The 16542-nt window shown below is 36.8% G+C and overlaps 1 protein-coding gene across 1 annotated transcript in view; it reads left to right on the top strand.

Annotated features, from left to right (window-relative positions):
* Nucleotides 1-16220, top strand: part of PRKX (protein kinase, X-linked) — a 29675-nt gene extending 13455 nt beyond the window's left edge. The window contains exons 5-9 of the mRNA XM_009281365.2: nucleotides 4899-4994; nucleotides 9772-9829; nucleotides 12324-12401; nucleotides 15496-15644; nucleotides 16171-16220. Of these exons, the coding sequence (XP_009279640.2) occupies nucleotides 4899-4994; nucleotides 9772-9829; nucleotides 12324-12401; nucleotides 15496-15621 (358 nt within the window). The 3' untranslated portion in view covers nucleotides 15622-15644; nucleotides 16171-16220. The remainder of the gene's footprint in view (nucleotides 1-4898; nucleotides 4995-9771; nucleotides 9830-12323; nucleotides 12402-15495; nucleotides 15645-16170) is intronic.
* Nucleotides 16221-16542: the final 322 nt, after the last annotated feature.

Here is a 16542-nt window from a genome sequence, read left to right as displayed (position 1 = left end):
TTTTTTTTTTTTTACTTAAGACTTTTTTTAACAGCTGCTCTTTTCCTTATCTGTTTTGGAAATTCAGGTTTTGTTGAAGCTTAATTTTTATATGTAAAATCCTATAAAGGGTGAAGAAGAGGACTACCAGTTTCCTTTGAAACTTCTGTAATTTCTAGTATAGTGAAGCAATATTTGCAGTGGGAGCTGTAGTCTGTAAAAATGCATAGTGGCAAGCAGGAAGACTTTTATTAGTACAGCTTGTATTACTACTAAGCACTGGTTTTCTTTCAACCAAAGAGAAAAGAACAGGGAAAAGCTTAAAAGGTCTATTTGGAAATCAGTTTGCTCAAACACTACGTTTGATGTTTTGGAATTTGCTTGATAAGCAATGTTTCCAAAAGATACAAATTCAAAATGAAGAGAGACTTTCTGGCATTAACTGTCTTAATTTGCTCTGATTTCAAAAAAGAAATACTATTTTCAGTAAAATAAATAACTGGTTTAGGGAGAACATGAAATTCTGCTTCGGTACTGAACAAGGCATCCGTATGTTTTTCCTTATTTTTTGTCTTGGCTGTATCTTTTGAAGGTACTTTAAAAGAGTGGGAATTTTGAAAAAAATTGGTTTTGCCATGGTTGGTGCAGTAGAACAAATGCAGGTGAAAGCAAGGCTTTCGAAGCGTTGGAAGAAACATGGTGTATTTCACCTGTTTTGGTTTCATAGTCATTAGAACTTCTTTTCGGTACCGGGCCCAGTGTGCTCTGTGCTTTCTCGCTCCCTGAGTGTGCATCGGGTTGCCTCTATGGCCTTTCATTCTGGATCTGCAGCCTCGTAGAGTGAAGTTGGAACAGCAACATCCTTGCATGGATTTATTCTTCCTTTTCTGTATGCAGTACTGTCAGCTCGGAGTAACTTTGGTGACTCTTCTGGTGTTTGGACAAGCTCGTCAGGTTGCTTGAGCAGACGGTTCCCCTGATGGATGATCACTTCAGAGCTCCAATCCATCGCGTGTGTTTGCTGTGAAGAAGTCCACCCAATAGCATCAAAACTTTATCCCAGGACAGCATTGCTGCCCACTGCTTGCTTTCTTAATGTCCTGAAGGCTTGCATATGCATTTGCTTTGAATCTCAAGGCAATTTCTGGACAGAAAAAGCATAAAAATGCACTAATGGTTCCCTACTGACCCAGGCAGGCTTGGCTGACTGGTCTAATAAAAAGTTGTTATTTATGTAGGCTGATCTGTGCAGAGGCCAGGCTTCACCTTTCTTCTGCTGCTCCCTGTAAGGGTGAGCAGCCCAAATTGGTCAAGGGAATCCTCAGAGAGATTGTCCAAACACCAGAAGAGTCACCAACAACCAAGTTTGTTGGTTGGTTTGGGGATTTTTTTGGTTTTGTTTTGTTTTTTGGAGGTTTCGGGGTGGGGTGGTTTTTTTTGGGGGGTGGGTAGATTGATAGTACTTGATTAGTATATTTAAGATTTTGGGGGTGAGGGGGGCAGGGCTTGTGGCTTGTGTGTGCTTTCTTTAAGAGGGCAGGTTGTCACATAGGACGTATGCTTTTAGCATTTTATCAGCTTTTCGCTGTTGTTGGCAGTAGTGTGTTAAAACGCTTTTCCTCACCAACTCAACATGTGGCTTGATATTAACTATCAAAGCTATTAATACAAAAACAGTCCTAGGTAACTTTATCCCTTGAAATTCAAAGAAGATTTAAGAAATACAAAAATTATTTGAAGGTGAACAAAACCTGACTTCAAGACTAAGTTATTGTCTGCAAGTAAATTACTTAGACATTTGGTAGTTATTTCCTGAACTTACTCTCTCTGAATCCCAAAAGCAATTGAAAAGAATTGGGAGATGTGTGTGTAAGGAAATGGTCTCTCTGAAAACAAACAAAACCACACTTTCCTGTTCTGCAGTGTCTTATTTCTCTAACTTAAACTCTAGAGGCCCATGCAATTCTAGTTCTGCACGTACTAGATTTAAGGCAAGGTCCCATTTAGGTTTAAGATAGTAAAATACAGGAAGGGGAAAGAACAGGGAGAACCAGGGGTGAGAAGAAATCTTTATGGAACAGATTAGTAATACTGAGTTCATCGAGTTAATCTAAACAAGCTAAACAAACTGTCAATAGAAAGAGTTGAAAGATCTATTTATTTTGAGTAAATGTGTTCTGTTACAATCTACCACAGAGGAAAATATACTTGTTATTTAATGTTAGATATGTTAGGTCATAATTGTCCTGTCATCAGACGTGTAGCTAACTGAATTTTCTCATTTAGTGTGGGCTTTGTGTTTTCCGTTTCTGCTTTGGTGGTCATACGTGATGTGCTGGTCTATCGTTTTAGGTAGCTAATGGTTCCTGTCTACAATTTCATATTCTCAGGCCTGTGTGTTTTCCCTTGAGGTTTTACAGCTTCTCTTCTTCAGTGCTAAAACTATCTGTTATCTTTGAGACCAATGTCAGTGCCATTGTTATGCATCAGTTAGCAAAAGGAATGGTTTGCAGCTGTTGTCCCATATACAGAGACTTATTTTTTTTTTAAGCTTCTTTTTCAGTTGGTGGAAAAAAGGCAGCTGTTTATATTTGTGTTATGGTGTGAAGGCAGTCTGAAACTTAGGGGGGTTTTTGTTGATTTATTAGGTATCTTCCAGCACAATACTTGCGTTGTTTGGTCTAAAATCTGTGCTGTGCTGCAGCTTGACATTTGCAAGTAGTATCAAAGTCAAGTTATTTGGTTTGTCCGTAAGAAAACTGTAATCTTTCAAAGCTATTCTCATTTTGCATACAGTTCAAATGCACTTTAAGCAGTATCACCATTAAGTTATTATATAGCCAAGTGTGATTTAAATTTCTCTCAAGAATTCTAGACATAGTAATTTTGGATTTTTGAAGCGGGAAAGCAAAGAGCAATTTAAACATATGTAAATATGAAAAAACATATACTTATTCTTCTTGATTTCACACCTCAGTAGTGTACAGAATGTTTGGAGATGGAGGACAAAAACCCTGCATTTCATATCAATCTGCTTACTGCAGCTGACACCTTTGTAATACATCATTACAAAGTCTGATTCTAATTGCTTTATGCATTTATAGATGCTAATATGTAATAACAAATACAAAATTGGAAATTGAGTATACTGTTTGTCAACTTGCTTTGGAGAATGTGAAGGACATAACATTGCCTGACTGAAAAAGAAACACTATATGCTAGTCTCTCTGGTGTGGGAAAATTTCATGCATGTTAAATATCTATCACGTTTTCCTTGTTCTTTAGTGTCAAAGCAGGAATTTATAAAAACAAAAATATTTTTTTCCTGAGATTCTTATTTTCCCATTTGTTTCTAGCTGAGATACTTCAGTTTTTCATAATGAAACTACTCTGGCTTTCTGAACAACACCAACAAATGTTCTTCAGTCTTTCCTTCACCAGATAGTTTTGTCATGCTTTTCTGTGCTTTGAAGTATTTCTTTTTTTACCTTATGCATACAGACAGCTTTATTTAACTATTCTGATGGAATTTGGTTTTGTCTGTGGCTGAATTTTCTAATATTTCAAAGGAAATACTAATCCACTTGACCATCAGCTGAATAATGAAGAAATTAGTACTTCTGAAAACACTTACGTAATGGAAATAATGTATAGTACGTGTTGAGGAATAAGCTAGTTTGAGTAACATAAAATTAAGGAAAGAAAGTGAAATGAAGAAACATTGTTTTCACCCTTGTTTGTGCTACCAATGATTTCCAAAGCCACCAGCACTGTATTTGTGTGTGTATGCACGCAGCTAAGTTCTCTCAGAAAGTAGTTATAAAACATTAGGGAGATGTGAAAATATTTTAAACGTTGGACTGTAATAGTGGTTGGATGTTATTCATATGGTTGATAGTCAAAATCCCTTTTTTCTATTCTGTAGGGGCTTTGAGACAGAAGCATAGTAAGAGGGATGCCTTGTTCATGTTACGGAAGTCAAAGTGAGACGAAGATTAGTGAATGAGTAGTTAGTTATTCCATTCCCCTAAAAGGTTTCCTGTGGTAACTTCTAAAAAGGTGACTGCCACTCTGAAAACCTATTGGCACTTGGGCTAAGCTGCTTATATCGCCTGTACTGATGCACCCGTACTCTGAGCTTCTTGCAGTAATCAGGGTATGTATTATACTAGTAAAGGAAGCACAACAGCAAAACACTCTCAGTTCTTACTGTAGCTGTAAAACAAGAAGTAGTCTCTCTGTTAGCTCATAACTTAATGAAAAACTTTTTAGAAAATATTAAGTGTACAATTTCACTTGCATCTTGATTTACTGATCATCTTGGGTGAAATAAGTGCTTTATCTGTCCAACGCAGAAAGACAGCTGCACTTCGAGAGGATTTCAGGTTCCGAACAGTCTGTCTCTTTCAAATCTTCTCTAACAAAACATATACTTGAATTCAAGAAATACAATAAACTGAACTGGACAATCTATTCATATGAGGGTTCTTTGACACTTTAGATAGAAACTAGTGAATAAGGGTATGCCTGCAGCTAAAGGACAAGATCAAAAAATGGTAATGCTGTTGTGGAAAGTACACCCTTGGGTTTTGTAGATAAAGGCAAAGCATTTTTTTACTTTAACACTGAAAATTTGTTTCATAATTGATTATTTTTACTGTATTAATGTAACAAAAATCTCTTGTGATACTTCAATTTTAATTCTATATTCAATGTGTTGCGTACAAAAATGTTTTCTGTTTCGCAATAGCAGCCTTAACTTAAGTTGTTCTTCAAGTTGGTATTTGATTGATGATGCCCTACCAAAAAGAACTATATAATCAATGATTTCTGAGGGGAATTACTATAACATAATATTGTTTATAAGATTTTTTAGAAATCCTTTATCTAACCTCTAAAAATTTGCTGTATTAAAATAGGTTTCCTCCATTTTTTGATGACAATCCATTCGGTATATATCAGAAGATTCTTGCTGGCAAAATAGATTTCCCGAGGCATTTGGATTTATATGTAAAGTAAGTCCATGACTCCAAACACCGTCTTTTCTATTCTAAATACCTCCTGATCATTGTTTCTAAAGGATCTTCATAGGAAGACCAGATACCAGATTCTGACTTTCTAAAACACCATGTTGGAAAATATTTTTAGATTACGCTTACTCTTGCAATCCAAGTAAAATTATGTGTTTGGTAGACTTCAAGCTGGGGATACAGTTGTAAGATAGTATCCTTTTCTCTTACTTTTCTGCATAATTTGGAATATTAAATGCTTTTCCACCTTGTACAAAGCTCGTTGGTACCAGGTTGGTGCGTGGAAGGAAGAAAAGAGGAGAAATATGAGGAGATAATTTAATATGAATAAAAATTAGGAGAGCAGGAAGTGAACACTAAACTGTTCCTTTGTATGCATATGTACCAGTTAAGTCACCGTCAGCGTAACTACTTGAATGAACTTTCTGATACTTCAGAAGTTCCAGTGTAAAATCAACTTCCACTTCTGATAGCGGGACCCCAGTTCAATACGCAGTCTTATATATGCATATGTCGGTTTTATTCATAGCAGTTTGCAATTGTTACGAGTATATTGCAGAGGAAATGCTTTTTTCCCTGTTTAAAAATTCCATAATTGAAATAATTGTTAGTAAACATTAGAACAGAGGAAGTGCAATTTTAAACGTGAAGTTTCTCCTCAGAAGCAGACATAATTGAGTGAGTGAGGACAGGAAGTTATTCTTACATTCCCAGGTTAATCATTCAAGGTGATTTGAGGAAGTGACCTTAGAGATGGCACTTGCTTACTGTCACCACTAGGTAAACAGATAAAATGTTGTATGGCAAATCTAATGAAATTTGTCCAACTTTCTCTGAATTTCTATGAATTCTCTTGCAGAAAAAATCATTTGGGGAGGATTTTTTAAGCCTTCATTGAATCATCAGGTGCACTGAATCAAGCATGTCTACATCACCTTAGGCTGATTAGTGTCTCATATTTGTGTCTGTTCTTAACAGTTTTCCCTTACTATCTCAATGCTGTTTCCAATTTAATGTAGTCTCATTGCCTGGTCTTCCTAACCCAGTCTGTCTTAGAAACTAAACTGAGTTTCTCACATAGTATTGTGTGCGCTGAAGTATAAGAGTGTGACCAGAAGATGAACAGCTCAAATTAGGTTATCATCACTAGCAACCTGTCTAACATGGTGAAAGCATTTAAAAGTATAGGTGCTGTTAGCTTCTGTTTGTGCTCAGCATTCACAGACCAACGCTGATTTCTACTATCCAGAAGACGCCTGATGCTGTGAAGTTTCCTAGTTATGGTAGTAAGCATGTATGTGCAGGTTTTGCTCGTCAGTCTAGACATGACTATTAATGAATTGTAAGATCCATTAATCAACATAGTTGTTGATACACCTCTTTCCCAGCTTCTCTTATCCAGATGTTCTTTCAGTGTGTGCTTGGCAGCTCATTCCCATTACACTCCTGCCTTTAAAGGGGTCTCATGGGATTCTAGCTTGGGCTTTCCTCCTTTCACACCTTGGTTTTGGGTGATCTCATTCATTTGCGTGGCTTCACCTGCTTTCTGCAGTGAGTTGTTAGCATAATGTATCTCTCTTGTTCCATCAACCCCTCTTCCTTTTTTTTAAACCACAGTGTGCAGAACTGGATAGTCTTTGACATCTCTGCACCATTAGCTTAAAGCAAGTGCCAAGATTGTTTTGTCCTAAGAAGACAGTCTGCTTCTTACCTTATTTGTATCCCATTTGCTTTCTCTCTCTTATAGAATCATAGAATAGTTTGGGTTGGATTCCTTATCAGTTGGTATCTCAGCAAGGATAAAGACTATCTTGGGTCCTGTCACATCCAGGCTATGTCTGAAGTATTAGTGCTATACAGTGTTTATAACAATTGAACTTTAACTCTCTGCTCTTAGGCAGCAAAACTATTTTCCTTTTTGAACTCTGAGAAAACTTTTGTAGCTAGATGTACTACATAACCTTACTGGTCAACATTTTTCTACCCACCTACCCCCTATCACCCTCCCGCACTTTTTACCTTTTGAATTTGTACCATTTTTGCTTTCCCTCCTGCTGCATGATGTTCACTGTCTCTTACTGTGCTGTATGACTTCTGCGTGTCTTGTGTAAGTGCTGTTCCTTCTGGCCTGAGCTAGCATCTCTTCATATTGCTCTCTACTGTGTCCCTTTTGTTGGCCGCCTTGCAATTTGATCAGATGTTTTCTCCAAGTCCTTTGTCCTGTATACATGAAGTCCTTGACACATTTGACCACTAGTTCACATCTCTTCTGAAAAGCAGCTTCTGCCATGATGATGATGATAAATTAACCAACTAGAAATTCCAAAATAAGACTGTCAGCAGAGTTTTGTGTTACTTCATTTCTGATAAAACATAATTATTAATTATGCTCCACCTATTTCTTTGGCCACTAATGAGTTTATAAGTTATTTCTTTATATTTTTCTTTTTTTGCTTTTGTAAACTTTTCTTTGCAAAGACAGTTTTGGAAAATACCAAACGAAACATCAGTGCTACAGCAGTTTAATGATTATGGGTCTGGAAAGACCTTGATGTAGAATTTCATTCCTTTGGGGAATACATACATATGGCAACAATCTATTGGATTGACTTTAACGTGGTCATTTCTAAATTATTCCTTAGAAACTATGTAGTAAAGAAGCACTGAACTTCAATTTAATGGATATTTGTTCTGTTGAATGCAGCAAATGTCTTCATCTTTAGTGACAGCACAGTATCACTGAACAAGCTCATCCCTTAACTGTGCTTTTCTAAGATGAATTTTTCAAGCAAACCAAGAACGATCCATCCAGTGTTTTCTGGTTATATAGGAATAGGAAACTCCGTGCTTTACCTTTGGCCAATATAGCCTGTGAATCTAGTTCTGGGTTTCTGGATTTCTTTCCAATCCTACTTCTGTTTTAAAGTCTGGTGATAGACCAGAAGGTGACTCTAAAAGGAATCAGTCACATGATCTAGTCTAATCCAAACACTGATTGGCTGGAACGGTCATGAGAGTTTGTCGTGGTTTAACCCCAGCCGGCAGCTGAGCAGCACCCAGCCGCTCGCTCACTCCCCCGCCCCCAGGGGGATGGGGGAGAGAATCGGAAGAGTAAAAGTGAGAAAACTCGTGGGTTGAGATAAAGACAGTTTAATAATTGAAAGAAAACAACAACAATAAAAGAATTTACAAAGCAGGTGATGCACAATGCAATTGCTCGCCACCCGCCGACCGATGCCCAGCCAGTCCCCGAGCAGTGGCCCCCCCGGCCAGCTTTCCCCAGTTTATGTGCTGAGCATGACCCCAGCTTCTTGCTGGCAGGGCATGGGAAGCTGAAAAGTCCTTGACTAGTGTAAGCACTGCCTAGCCACAACTAAAACATCACTGTGTTATCAACATTGTTTCCATCCTAAATCCTACAGTGCTGGTACAGCACTGTACCAGCTGCTAGGAAGAAAATTAACTCTATCCCAGCCGAAACCAGGACAGGGTTTTAAAAATTGCTTTCTACCTTGGCTTTTTTATTCTCCTTTTATCTGGCAATTGAATATTTTTCCAATTGAATTTTAGAACTATATTCCTGCCAAATACAACAGCTTTTCAAACAGTCTAGCACATTCACTCTCAGTTTATATATCCTTTGTGCATATCCTTTTGTGATTACAAGGATAGGTGACAGAATACTGTTTTTTGTTTTGGGATAGTAGGTGTTACAGTTAGGGGTGAGGAGAGGCAGGTGTGTCATTAATATGTTTGCATTCTTTTCTGTAAATAAAGTTGTTGGGTGTTTTTTAAACCTTCTGTAAAGTTAAAAATTGGAATTAGCCATACTCTGTAGATCCCCAGCATTTCATGCAGTATTGCATCTTTCAGGTCTATTTGAGGCTGTAGAAACAAGAAGGGTGGCTAAACTTTTGTTCTTTCCTGTCATTGGTACTTTATGCAATGAGACCAGAATGCTATTGTTCTAAAAATAAATAGCAAAATAATCTTTGAAAGTAACTGCTTATTAAAATGTGAAGCCAGATTTTTCTCTCAACTCATAAGTAATCAAGCTAACCCAACAAATTGTGATACTCACTTTGATTTATGTTGGAGTTTTCTGGTGTTTAATATTTAAAGTACTTTGCTATTAAAATAGAAGTCCTTTATATTTCTAAACTTATGTTCATCTTTTAAAATATCGATTTAGCTTTGTGTAGAGCTGTTCAATGAACTAGAATCTTAAGGGAGGCTTTTCATTTTCAGTGAAATTACAGCTTATAGATGTTACTAGTTTTAGGCAGATGACTAGCTCTTCCATGGTTTCTCTGAATATTTAGCTGCCACAGAATTTAAATGTCAGTGTATAAAGTTGAGGGTGCAGCCTTAATATATATGAAAAATACAGATAGAGTTGCGTTCTGCCAAATAGGTTTGAGATCCATTTTGAGATTCGGAATGCCCAGCAAAATACAAAAATACAAAGAAAGATATGGTGCTACCTGGGGGGGCAGGGGAGGAGAGAGAGAGAAAGTTTTTCTCCTTTGTTTCTTGAAAGAGTCTAAAAAGAAGTTTCAGAATTCTGAACGTTCCTTTTAGATCAGATTATTCCTTTTTATCATTCACTCTCAAGTGTCCTAAAATATGAAGGAAATGAATGGCTAAATTATATACAGTATTAGCTAGTCAAAGGGAAGTATGCTCATACTCTGTAACATTTGTATGACAGTCAAATATAATTTTCTTTTGTTTAACAGAGAACATGTTTTCTTTACTGCAGAGACCTTATTAAGAAGCTGCTTGTGGTTGACAGGACAAGACGATTAGGAAATATGAAGGTCAGTACAAAACATTAGGTGTAATGCAGAACATAACACAAGGTTGAAAGAATTCTGTAGGAAAGATGAAGAACAGCTCTTCTATGGCTTTTGATTTTATAAGCATGAAATTGAGATATGTTTTCCCATACATTACTTTGGTTGTGCAATCCTAAATGCAGAGTTTAACTGTATTTCTGGAAATCATACTCCTGCTGTCTGGATTAATGCTATCCTTCATGATAGTTTCTCCCCCCCAAAAAAAAAAATCCTACCCGTTTACTGATTAATTTGAAGACTTCCTGTAGAAGAAGGCGCCAGCTGATTTGGTTCTTTCTTTGGAGTTGTTTAATCCCAGAAGGAGTACTAATCAAATTTAAAGCTTAAAAATTATTATTTTTATTATTATAATTAATTATATAATTATTAAAGAATAAAGGGTTGTTGTAGTACCATGATGTTTGGTCATTGTCCTGATAGTTTGGTGGTGGGGCTGATTAAGCACAGTCGAATAGTCTTCCACCAAAAAGAGTTACTCATCCTATTCTGAACAGACTTCTGAAGGCACTATCTTACTAGTCAAAAATACACTCACGTGTCTCAGGTAGCATTCCAGCCTACCTCAGAAATACATCTGTCTCTGTGAACTGTCAAGGAGGAACACAAAGCAACCCTGTGAATTCTGCGAGATGTCCTGATGTGGTACTACTTGTAATGCCAAGAAGATGAGAGCTGTATTACAAGCTTATTTGATTCTACAGCTGTGCAGTAGCTATGGTTGGTAGTGCAGTGAGAAGTTAGCTGCATGTGAACTAACTCAGGTTCTTTAACAGGCTAGCCAAAGCACCACACAAAACTCAGTGTAGGTTAACTTACTCTTACTCTGCCAGAAGTTAATACTACATTCATTGACTTGTTATTGTTGTTACAGTGTTGCAGATACCTAAATTAGCTAGTGTAATCTTTTAGTTCTTTAGAGACAGCTAAAATTTCCATTTCCCTGGGCAGGGGAGGTTAGCGGTTTGCTTTTTTGCACAAAGCACCGTTTATGTTGCACATAGGTGAAGAAGGTAAAAGATGCGCAGTCATCCAGGTTCCTTGAACATATTGATACAAGTATAGATGCTAGAACCCGCTGTGCAAAGTTCCTTTTCAGAGCCTTTTATGGCACAAACTTAGACTGGTAAGAAAAGCTAGGAAATGAGTGTTTTCCTTATCCTTCCAGATTCTTCGTAGTGTTTTTCGGGGGGGGCAGCAGGAGGATTAAAACCAAACTTTAATAAGCTGAAAATCTAGAAAGTTACTGACCAGTGAAAACTTTCATGCCTTTTGACAGTTTTGAAAGAAAACAAAGGCAAACCTCGATTTATTCAAACATGGGTTTTGAGATATGTGTTTTGCTGGCTTTCGGGTTTTTTTAAGTCTGTGGTTGTTTTGGTTTGTTTTGGGGTTTTTCCCTGCAATTAGCTAAAATGTCAAAATCAAAAATAGTTCTAACTAGAAGTGGGATTTAGGGTGGGGGCGGTAGGTCAGTCTTAAGTCTGATCCTTTTCCATAATCATAGTTGGTTTAAAAAGATTTAAATCCCACTGGGCATTTCCTGGTGAAGCATTCAATCAGATCTGCTTTTGAGGGAACTAGGTGATAAATTATTCTCCTTGTTGTCTCTTTGGATATGAGCATAGATAGTCCCACTCCATATAGATCTGAAAAAAACAAATATGTGGTATGCTATGTTCCATGGAGCTGCATGTGGGATGTGCTTAAGTGCTGTGCATCAAAACTGTGCTGCGATCAGGCCTGAGACAGAGAACCAGCTGGTTTTCCCCCTGCCTTGAGCATGAGTCTGTGCTTGAACCAAGCTTCATCCTGGGGGAGGGGGGGGGCAGGATTTCATTCCTTATGTATGTAATCAAAACAGTCAGCCCAGAGACAATAATAATTACAAGACAAATATAACTTTAACCATATATCTAAAATGAAAACAAATGGGTTTATATATGTATATACACTTTTGTAACAGTACTGAGAACCTCTTGTTCTTGGCACTAAACGTCTATAATATTTGATAGAGCTGCATGCTTCCCAGACATGGTTTTTATTTAAGACACCATCAACCCTCAGTTATTTTTTTTTTATTAGTGTAAGAATTAGAAAGTATATCTGAATAAGAGGTATTCTCTAAAATGTTGGAGAAAACAGAAGTGGATAGAACTGCAGTGAATGGTTTTGTGGGTATTCCAAAGCCTATTCTTGATCTCCCTTGTGTCAGAAGAACGCTGCTAAAAAACAAAAAAGAAGTTTGGATCTTATTGCTGGAACTCAGGATCGGCTAGGGAAATAACACCATGAATTTATCCTGTAGAATCTTTTAATGATTATCACCTGTGAAAAGAAAAAAGGTTAGATGGACCATTAGCCTGCCTTGATACCACAGTTCTTATCAAGAAATACATGGTTTGTCATACATAAAATATAACTTACTAAATACTTACTTTGATTTTTTTCTTTAAAGAATGGAGCAGATGATGTGAAGAGGCATAGATGGTTCAGGTCTATAGATTGGGATGCTGTACCTCAAAGGAGACTAAAGGTATATTTTGCAAAATACTGTATAGGATATCAGAAGAAATCATTGTTTATTTAAGCTGATCTGTTGAGGTTTTGTTGCCTCTTGTATCTGTGTGTTCATATGTGTGTATGAGCACATGTGTATATGCACACATCAATAATTATATGCATTTTTGCCCTTTTACACTGCAGAATTAATTATCTGAAATTCTGCTTGCATTTTTGTCTGTATACAAAATGTCTAAACAAAAAAAAATCCCTGCTGTGTTTTGCTGAAGTTGATTAGTGAATACAACATTTAATTTTCAGTTTTAGAGTTTTGTAAGTAACTGCTGGTGGTTTTTTGTCTGGGGGGATGGGGGGGGATTGGTGGTTTGTTGGTCTGATTCCCCCCCTCCCCCCTTGCCCTTGCATCTGTGGAAGTATTTTACTCTGGGCTTTAAATTTTTGTGCCAAGTTCAGGTAAATGCTTTAATAAAATGTAAAGCCTATGGGAGTAGGAGGAATAGGGAAGGTGAGAGATAAGGATTTATGAATGTAATTCTAACATACTTTTTAACGGCACTGAATTCTGGTATTAATGAGGGCAGATGTTTGCAGAAGCTATCAACACTGCAAAATGCTTTTTAAAGTCCTTTGGAAGTAAAACTGCCTTCCTTCTTTCCTTTTTCAAAGTTTTAACTAGTACGATTTCTTACAGCAATGATTTTCAGTAACATAGGCTGCTGTACACAGTCAGTCAAGTACCAATTAAATGTTCGGTTTTCCTTTTCTTTGCATTAGTTCCTTACAATGAATTTCTGGCTAGATATCTTAAATTGAGTTCTTGCAAAGTAAATAAGGGATGAAAATGTTCTTGATGTGTTCTTGTAGACAACATCCTAATACAAAGCTGTAGGTGACTTCTTTCTTTAAAAAAAAAAGTTTACATTGTTTTAAACATGTGGGTTTTGGTTGGGTTTTTTGGGGGTTTTGGTTGGGTTTTTTTAAGGATTACTACACCCAGTTTGTTGTTTGACGTAGATCTATTGTAATGAAGTCACGTTTTTCAAATTATTTGCTGTAAATTCTTGTCACACAAAGAACACAAACTGGATGATAACACGTCTCTTAAATATTTCAACTCCTGAAGTTTATGACAACCTACTGTATTACCAAATAAATAACAATCAAATAATATTAAAAACTGAGTGTTAGAGGTACAAATGAAAAGTTTCAGGTCCAAACATCCTTTGTGTTGCATTTTTATTTAAAAAAAAAAAAAAGTCACCATGGCATTCAGATTTATTATGAATCCAAAACTTGTTTCTTAATCTTTATGCTGGTTACATTAAGCTTTTAGAAGATGAGATGCTGCTTAATTATACTTCAGAGAAAGGATGTGAATTGGGTCAGAAATTTACTTTGTTATTTCTAGAGGTGGCCATATTCTTCAGAATTAGTTTTCACAATCTCACTCTATTTCATACTGATGAAGAGATTGAAAATATGAAATAATGGATATAGTGCACCATTTTTCCCTGTAAAAAGTGTGAATTGGGCTATTGTATAAATAAAGCATTGATTCACAGTCCTGATAAGATCTTAAATATCAGTATTATACAAATAATAGTAACGGCTGAAAGAGAGAAAATAACTTTGTCAATCTAAAATAGAGGATTTTCCTTTCTCTCTTTCTTTTTTTTTTATTTTTCTCTTTTTGTGTGTCACTTCACAAAACTGGTTTTCCTGAAAAAATGCTTACAGGGAGATGGGGGTACCAGGCATTGCGCACAGTGGAGCGGATAGCTCTCTGGAGCAGGACAGATTCTGCACATTTTCTTAAGCGTCTGGACAGTATGCTGTGACTGCCACATTGCCAAAGTAGGACTTTGCTTTTGGCTGAAGCTTAGAAGTACCATCCGTCAGGACCCTTTCTTTCCCATTGAAAACCTGCTGATGACATTGTTTCAAACTGAGAAGCCCCAAAGATCAGATAAGATCTCAGAGCTGGGGGAAGCCAGACTTTTATCTTTTTGAGGAGATACAGAATAACATTTTGCCGTACTTTATAGTTCTGTCTGTGGTATGACTTTATTAGCCAGTTTGGTGATCCTCGGTGAGGTTTTCTTATCCTAAAGTGGTTGGAGTCATGGCGATAGTTAAGGTCTCTGTTACTGAGAAGGGGATAGAGAGATGGATGTCCCTTGAGAGAAGAAAAGGGGTTTGCCCTACATTAACCCCTGCAGTTAATGAAATGTTCCAGAAAGGAGCTTTATCTCATAGCCTGTAGCCAGAAGGGCAGAGTAATCTCGATGCTAGTTATAAGACAAGGAAAAACTACAGGTACTGTGAAGCTGGTGGGCAATACTAGAAATCCAAAGGATCCTCTGACGAAAGAAATAGAAAACAGGTATTTCTCTTGGCGCCTCCAAGTTTCCTTAAAAAGGTCCATTTGAATTAAGATGCTTTTACAGGCATCCTTGTGAAATGAGTTTCTACAGTGCAGCAGTTTCTTTACCTGCTTGCATTTATTGCTAGGCTAGGAAAAAGCACAGTAGGTAGTGTGAGGCATACACAAGTTAGTCATTTCAACCTCCTTAAAAGCAATCAATCTATTTGAAAGCAATGAAGAGAAGAGGAGGCTTTTTTCCTTCAATTAGAAAGCAGTTACCCACGCTGCTATCAAGATTCTTTCTTAGTTGAAAGGAACCTAATGTGATTACACTCCTTTTTTGATCATAGGCCACAGAAGAGGGCAGGGGTGAGGAAGGAGAGTGGCAGATTACGCTGTAACGGCACGTGCCTGGAAGCTTAGTTGTAGTAATCTTTTGCAGTAGTTACCTTCAGTCTGCAAAGCAGCTAGAACTTGAGTGCTAAAGAAAATAGGTATCTGCATTATAAGTGTCCTTTAACCACAATATTTAACTGCAGTACAGACAAAGTGTTGGAACATGTCTGTGTCGCTGCAAGCTTATCTCTGTCGTGCCATTCATTATTGGTGAAAAAGGTGAACTTTTATAAATACGTACTCCTTTTGTTTAATCAGTCTTTTACAGAATTTCTGCTTTAATATGATGGAGAGGAGCTCACTGAGGAAACTGTACTAACATTTTTGTTGTGCTTGTTCTGACTAGCCTCCCATAGTACCGAAAGTATCCAATGATGGGGATACTTCCAATTTTGAAGCTTATCCTGAAGATGACTGGAACAAGACGCCTCCAGTACCCCCTAAAGATCTAGAAATTTTCAAGAACTTCTGAATGCGACATCTACACTCAACAAGGTATGTCCGAATGTCAGGAGTCCTCTTCAAAACATTGCAGGTCTGTGAAAGAGAGCCGTATGCAGAAATTGCATCTTCTGATTCATAACAGTGATTAATACTTCCTTACAGCTTGTAAAACCAACATGAATCACAGTAATAGATAGTATAATCAAACTGTTGAAATAAAATATTGTAAAGCAGGCTTACAGGATGACAAAGAGAGTTTATCTCACAGGCTTTGGTGTTCTACAGTGATGAAGAGTTTTTCTGCATACAGCTATTTAAGTCCTTCTGCCCTTGAAACTTTTCAAATAGTGTGTTAAAAGCAAATATCTAGATTGATTTGACAGATAAGGAAATGTGATTGTTCCTGATCACAAGACTTTTAGATTCAGAATGAAGACTTTTGTTAGAGGAATAAGATTGTCAGATTAATTCTGTACTCTGGATTCTGTCTTATAACTGTGATAAGCTGGTACTTGTTATTCAATTCACATGCTCCACACTGTATTTTGTGTTCTTTTTCCATTATTTTTTGTCTTAGAAACTGGAAGGAAATTGACGTGCTAAGAGCAAGTCTGAAGAAAAATGGAGTTCATACGTAAATGAAGACTTTCTTTGTGGATAAGAATGATACTGCATTCAGATATGCGTATTAGTAGATAGTAAATATCTAAAGAGTTGGAGGCAGGCAAGAATAACTTTTTGCTGTAAACATTTGATATTTGTTCAGTAGATTGTAATATTGATAGTCTACTCTGAAGTAGACTCACTAAAATGATATATTTTAGGATTTTTTTTTTAACTTATGGTTTAGTTAAGTTTCCTGCTATTCCCAGATCCTTTTTGCATAGTTAACTCATAGACTTAATTTTATAAGTTCATACTAAACTTGTGTAATTAAAAGCACAAATTA

This window comes from Aptenodytes forsteri, unplaced genomic scaffold (genome assembly GCF_000699145.1).
Source record: "Aptenodytes forsteri isolate BGI_AS27 unplaced genomic scaffold, ASM69914v1 Scaffold212, whole genome shotgun sequence".
Classification (NCBI taxonomy): Eukaryota; Metazoa; Chordata; class Aves; order Sphenisciformes; family Spheniscidae; genus Aptenodytes; species Aptenodytes forsteri.
The sequence above is the reverse complement of the archived record's forward strand: the minus strand, read 5'-3'. Positions and strand labels throughout refer to the sequence as shown.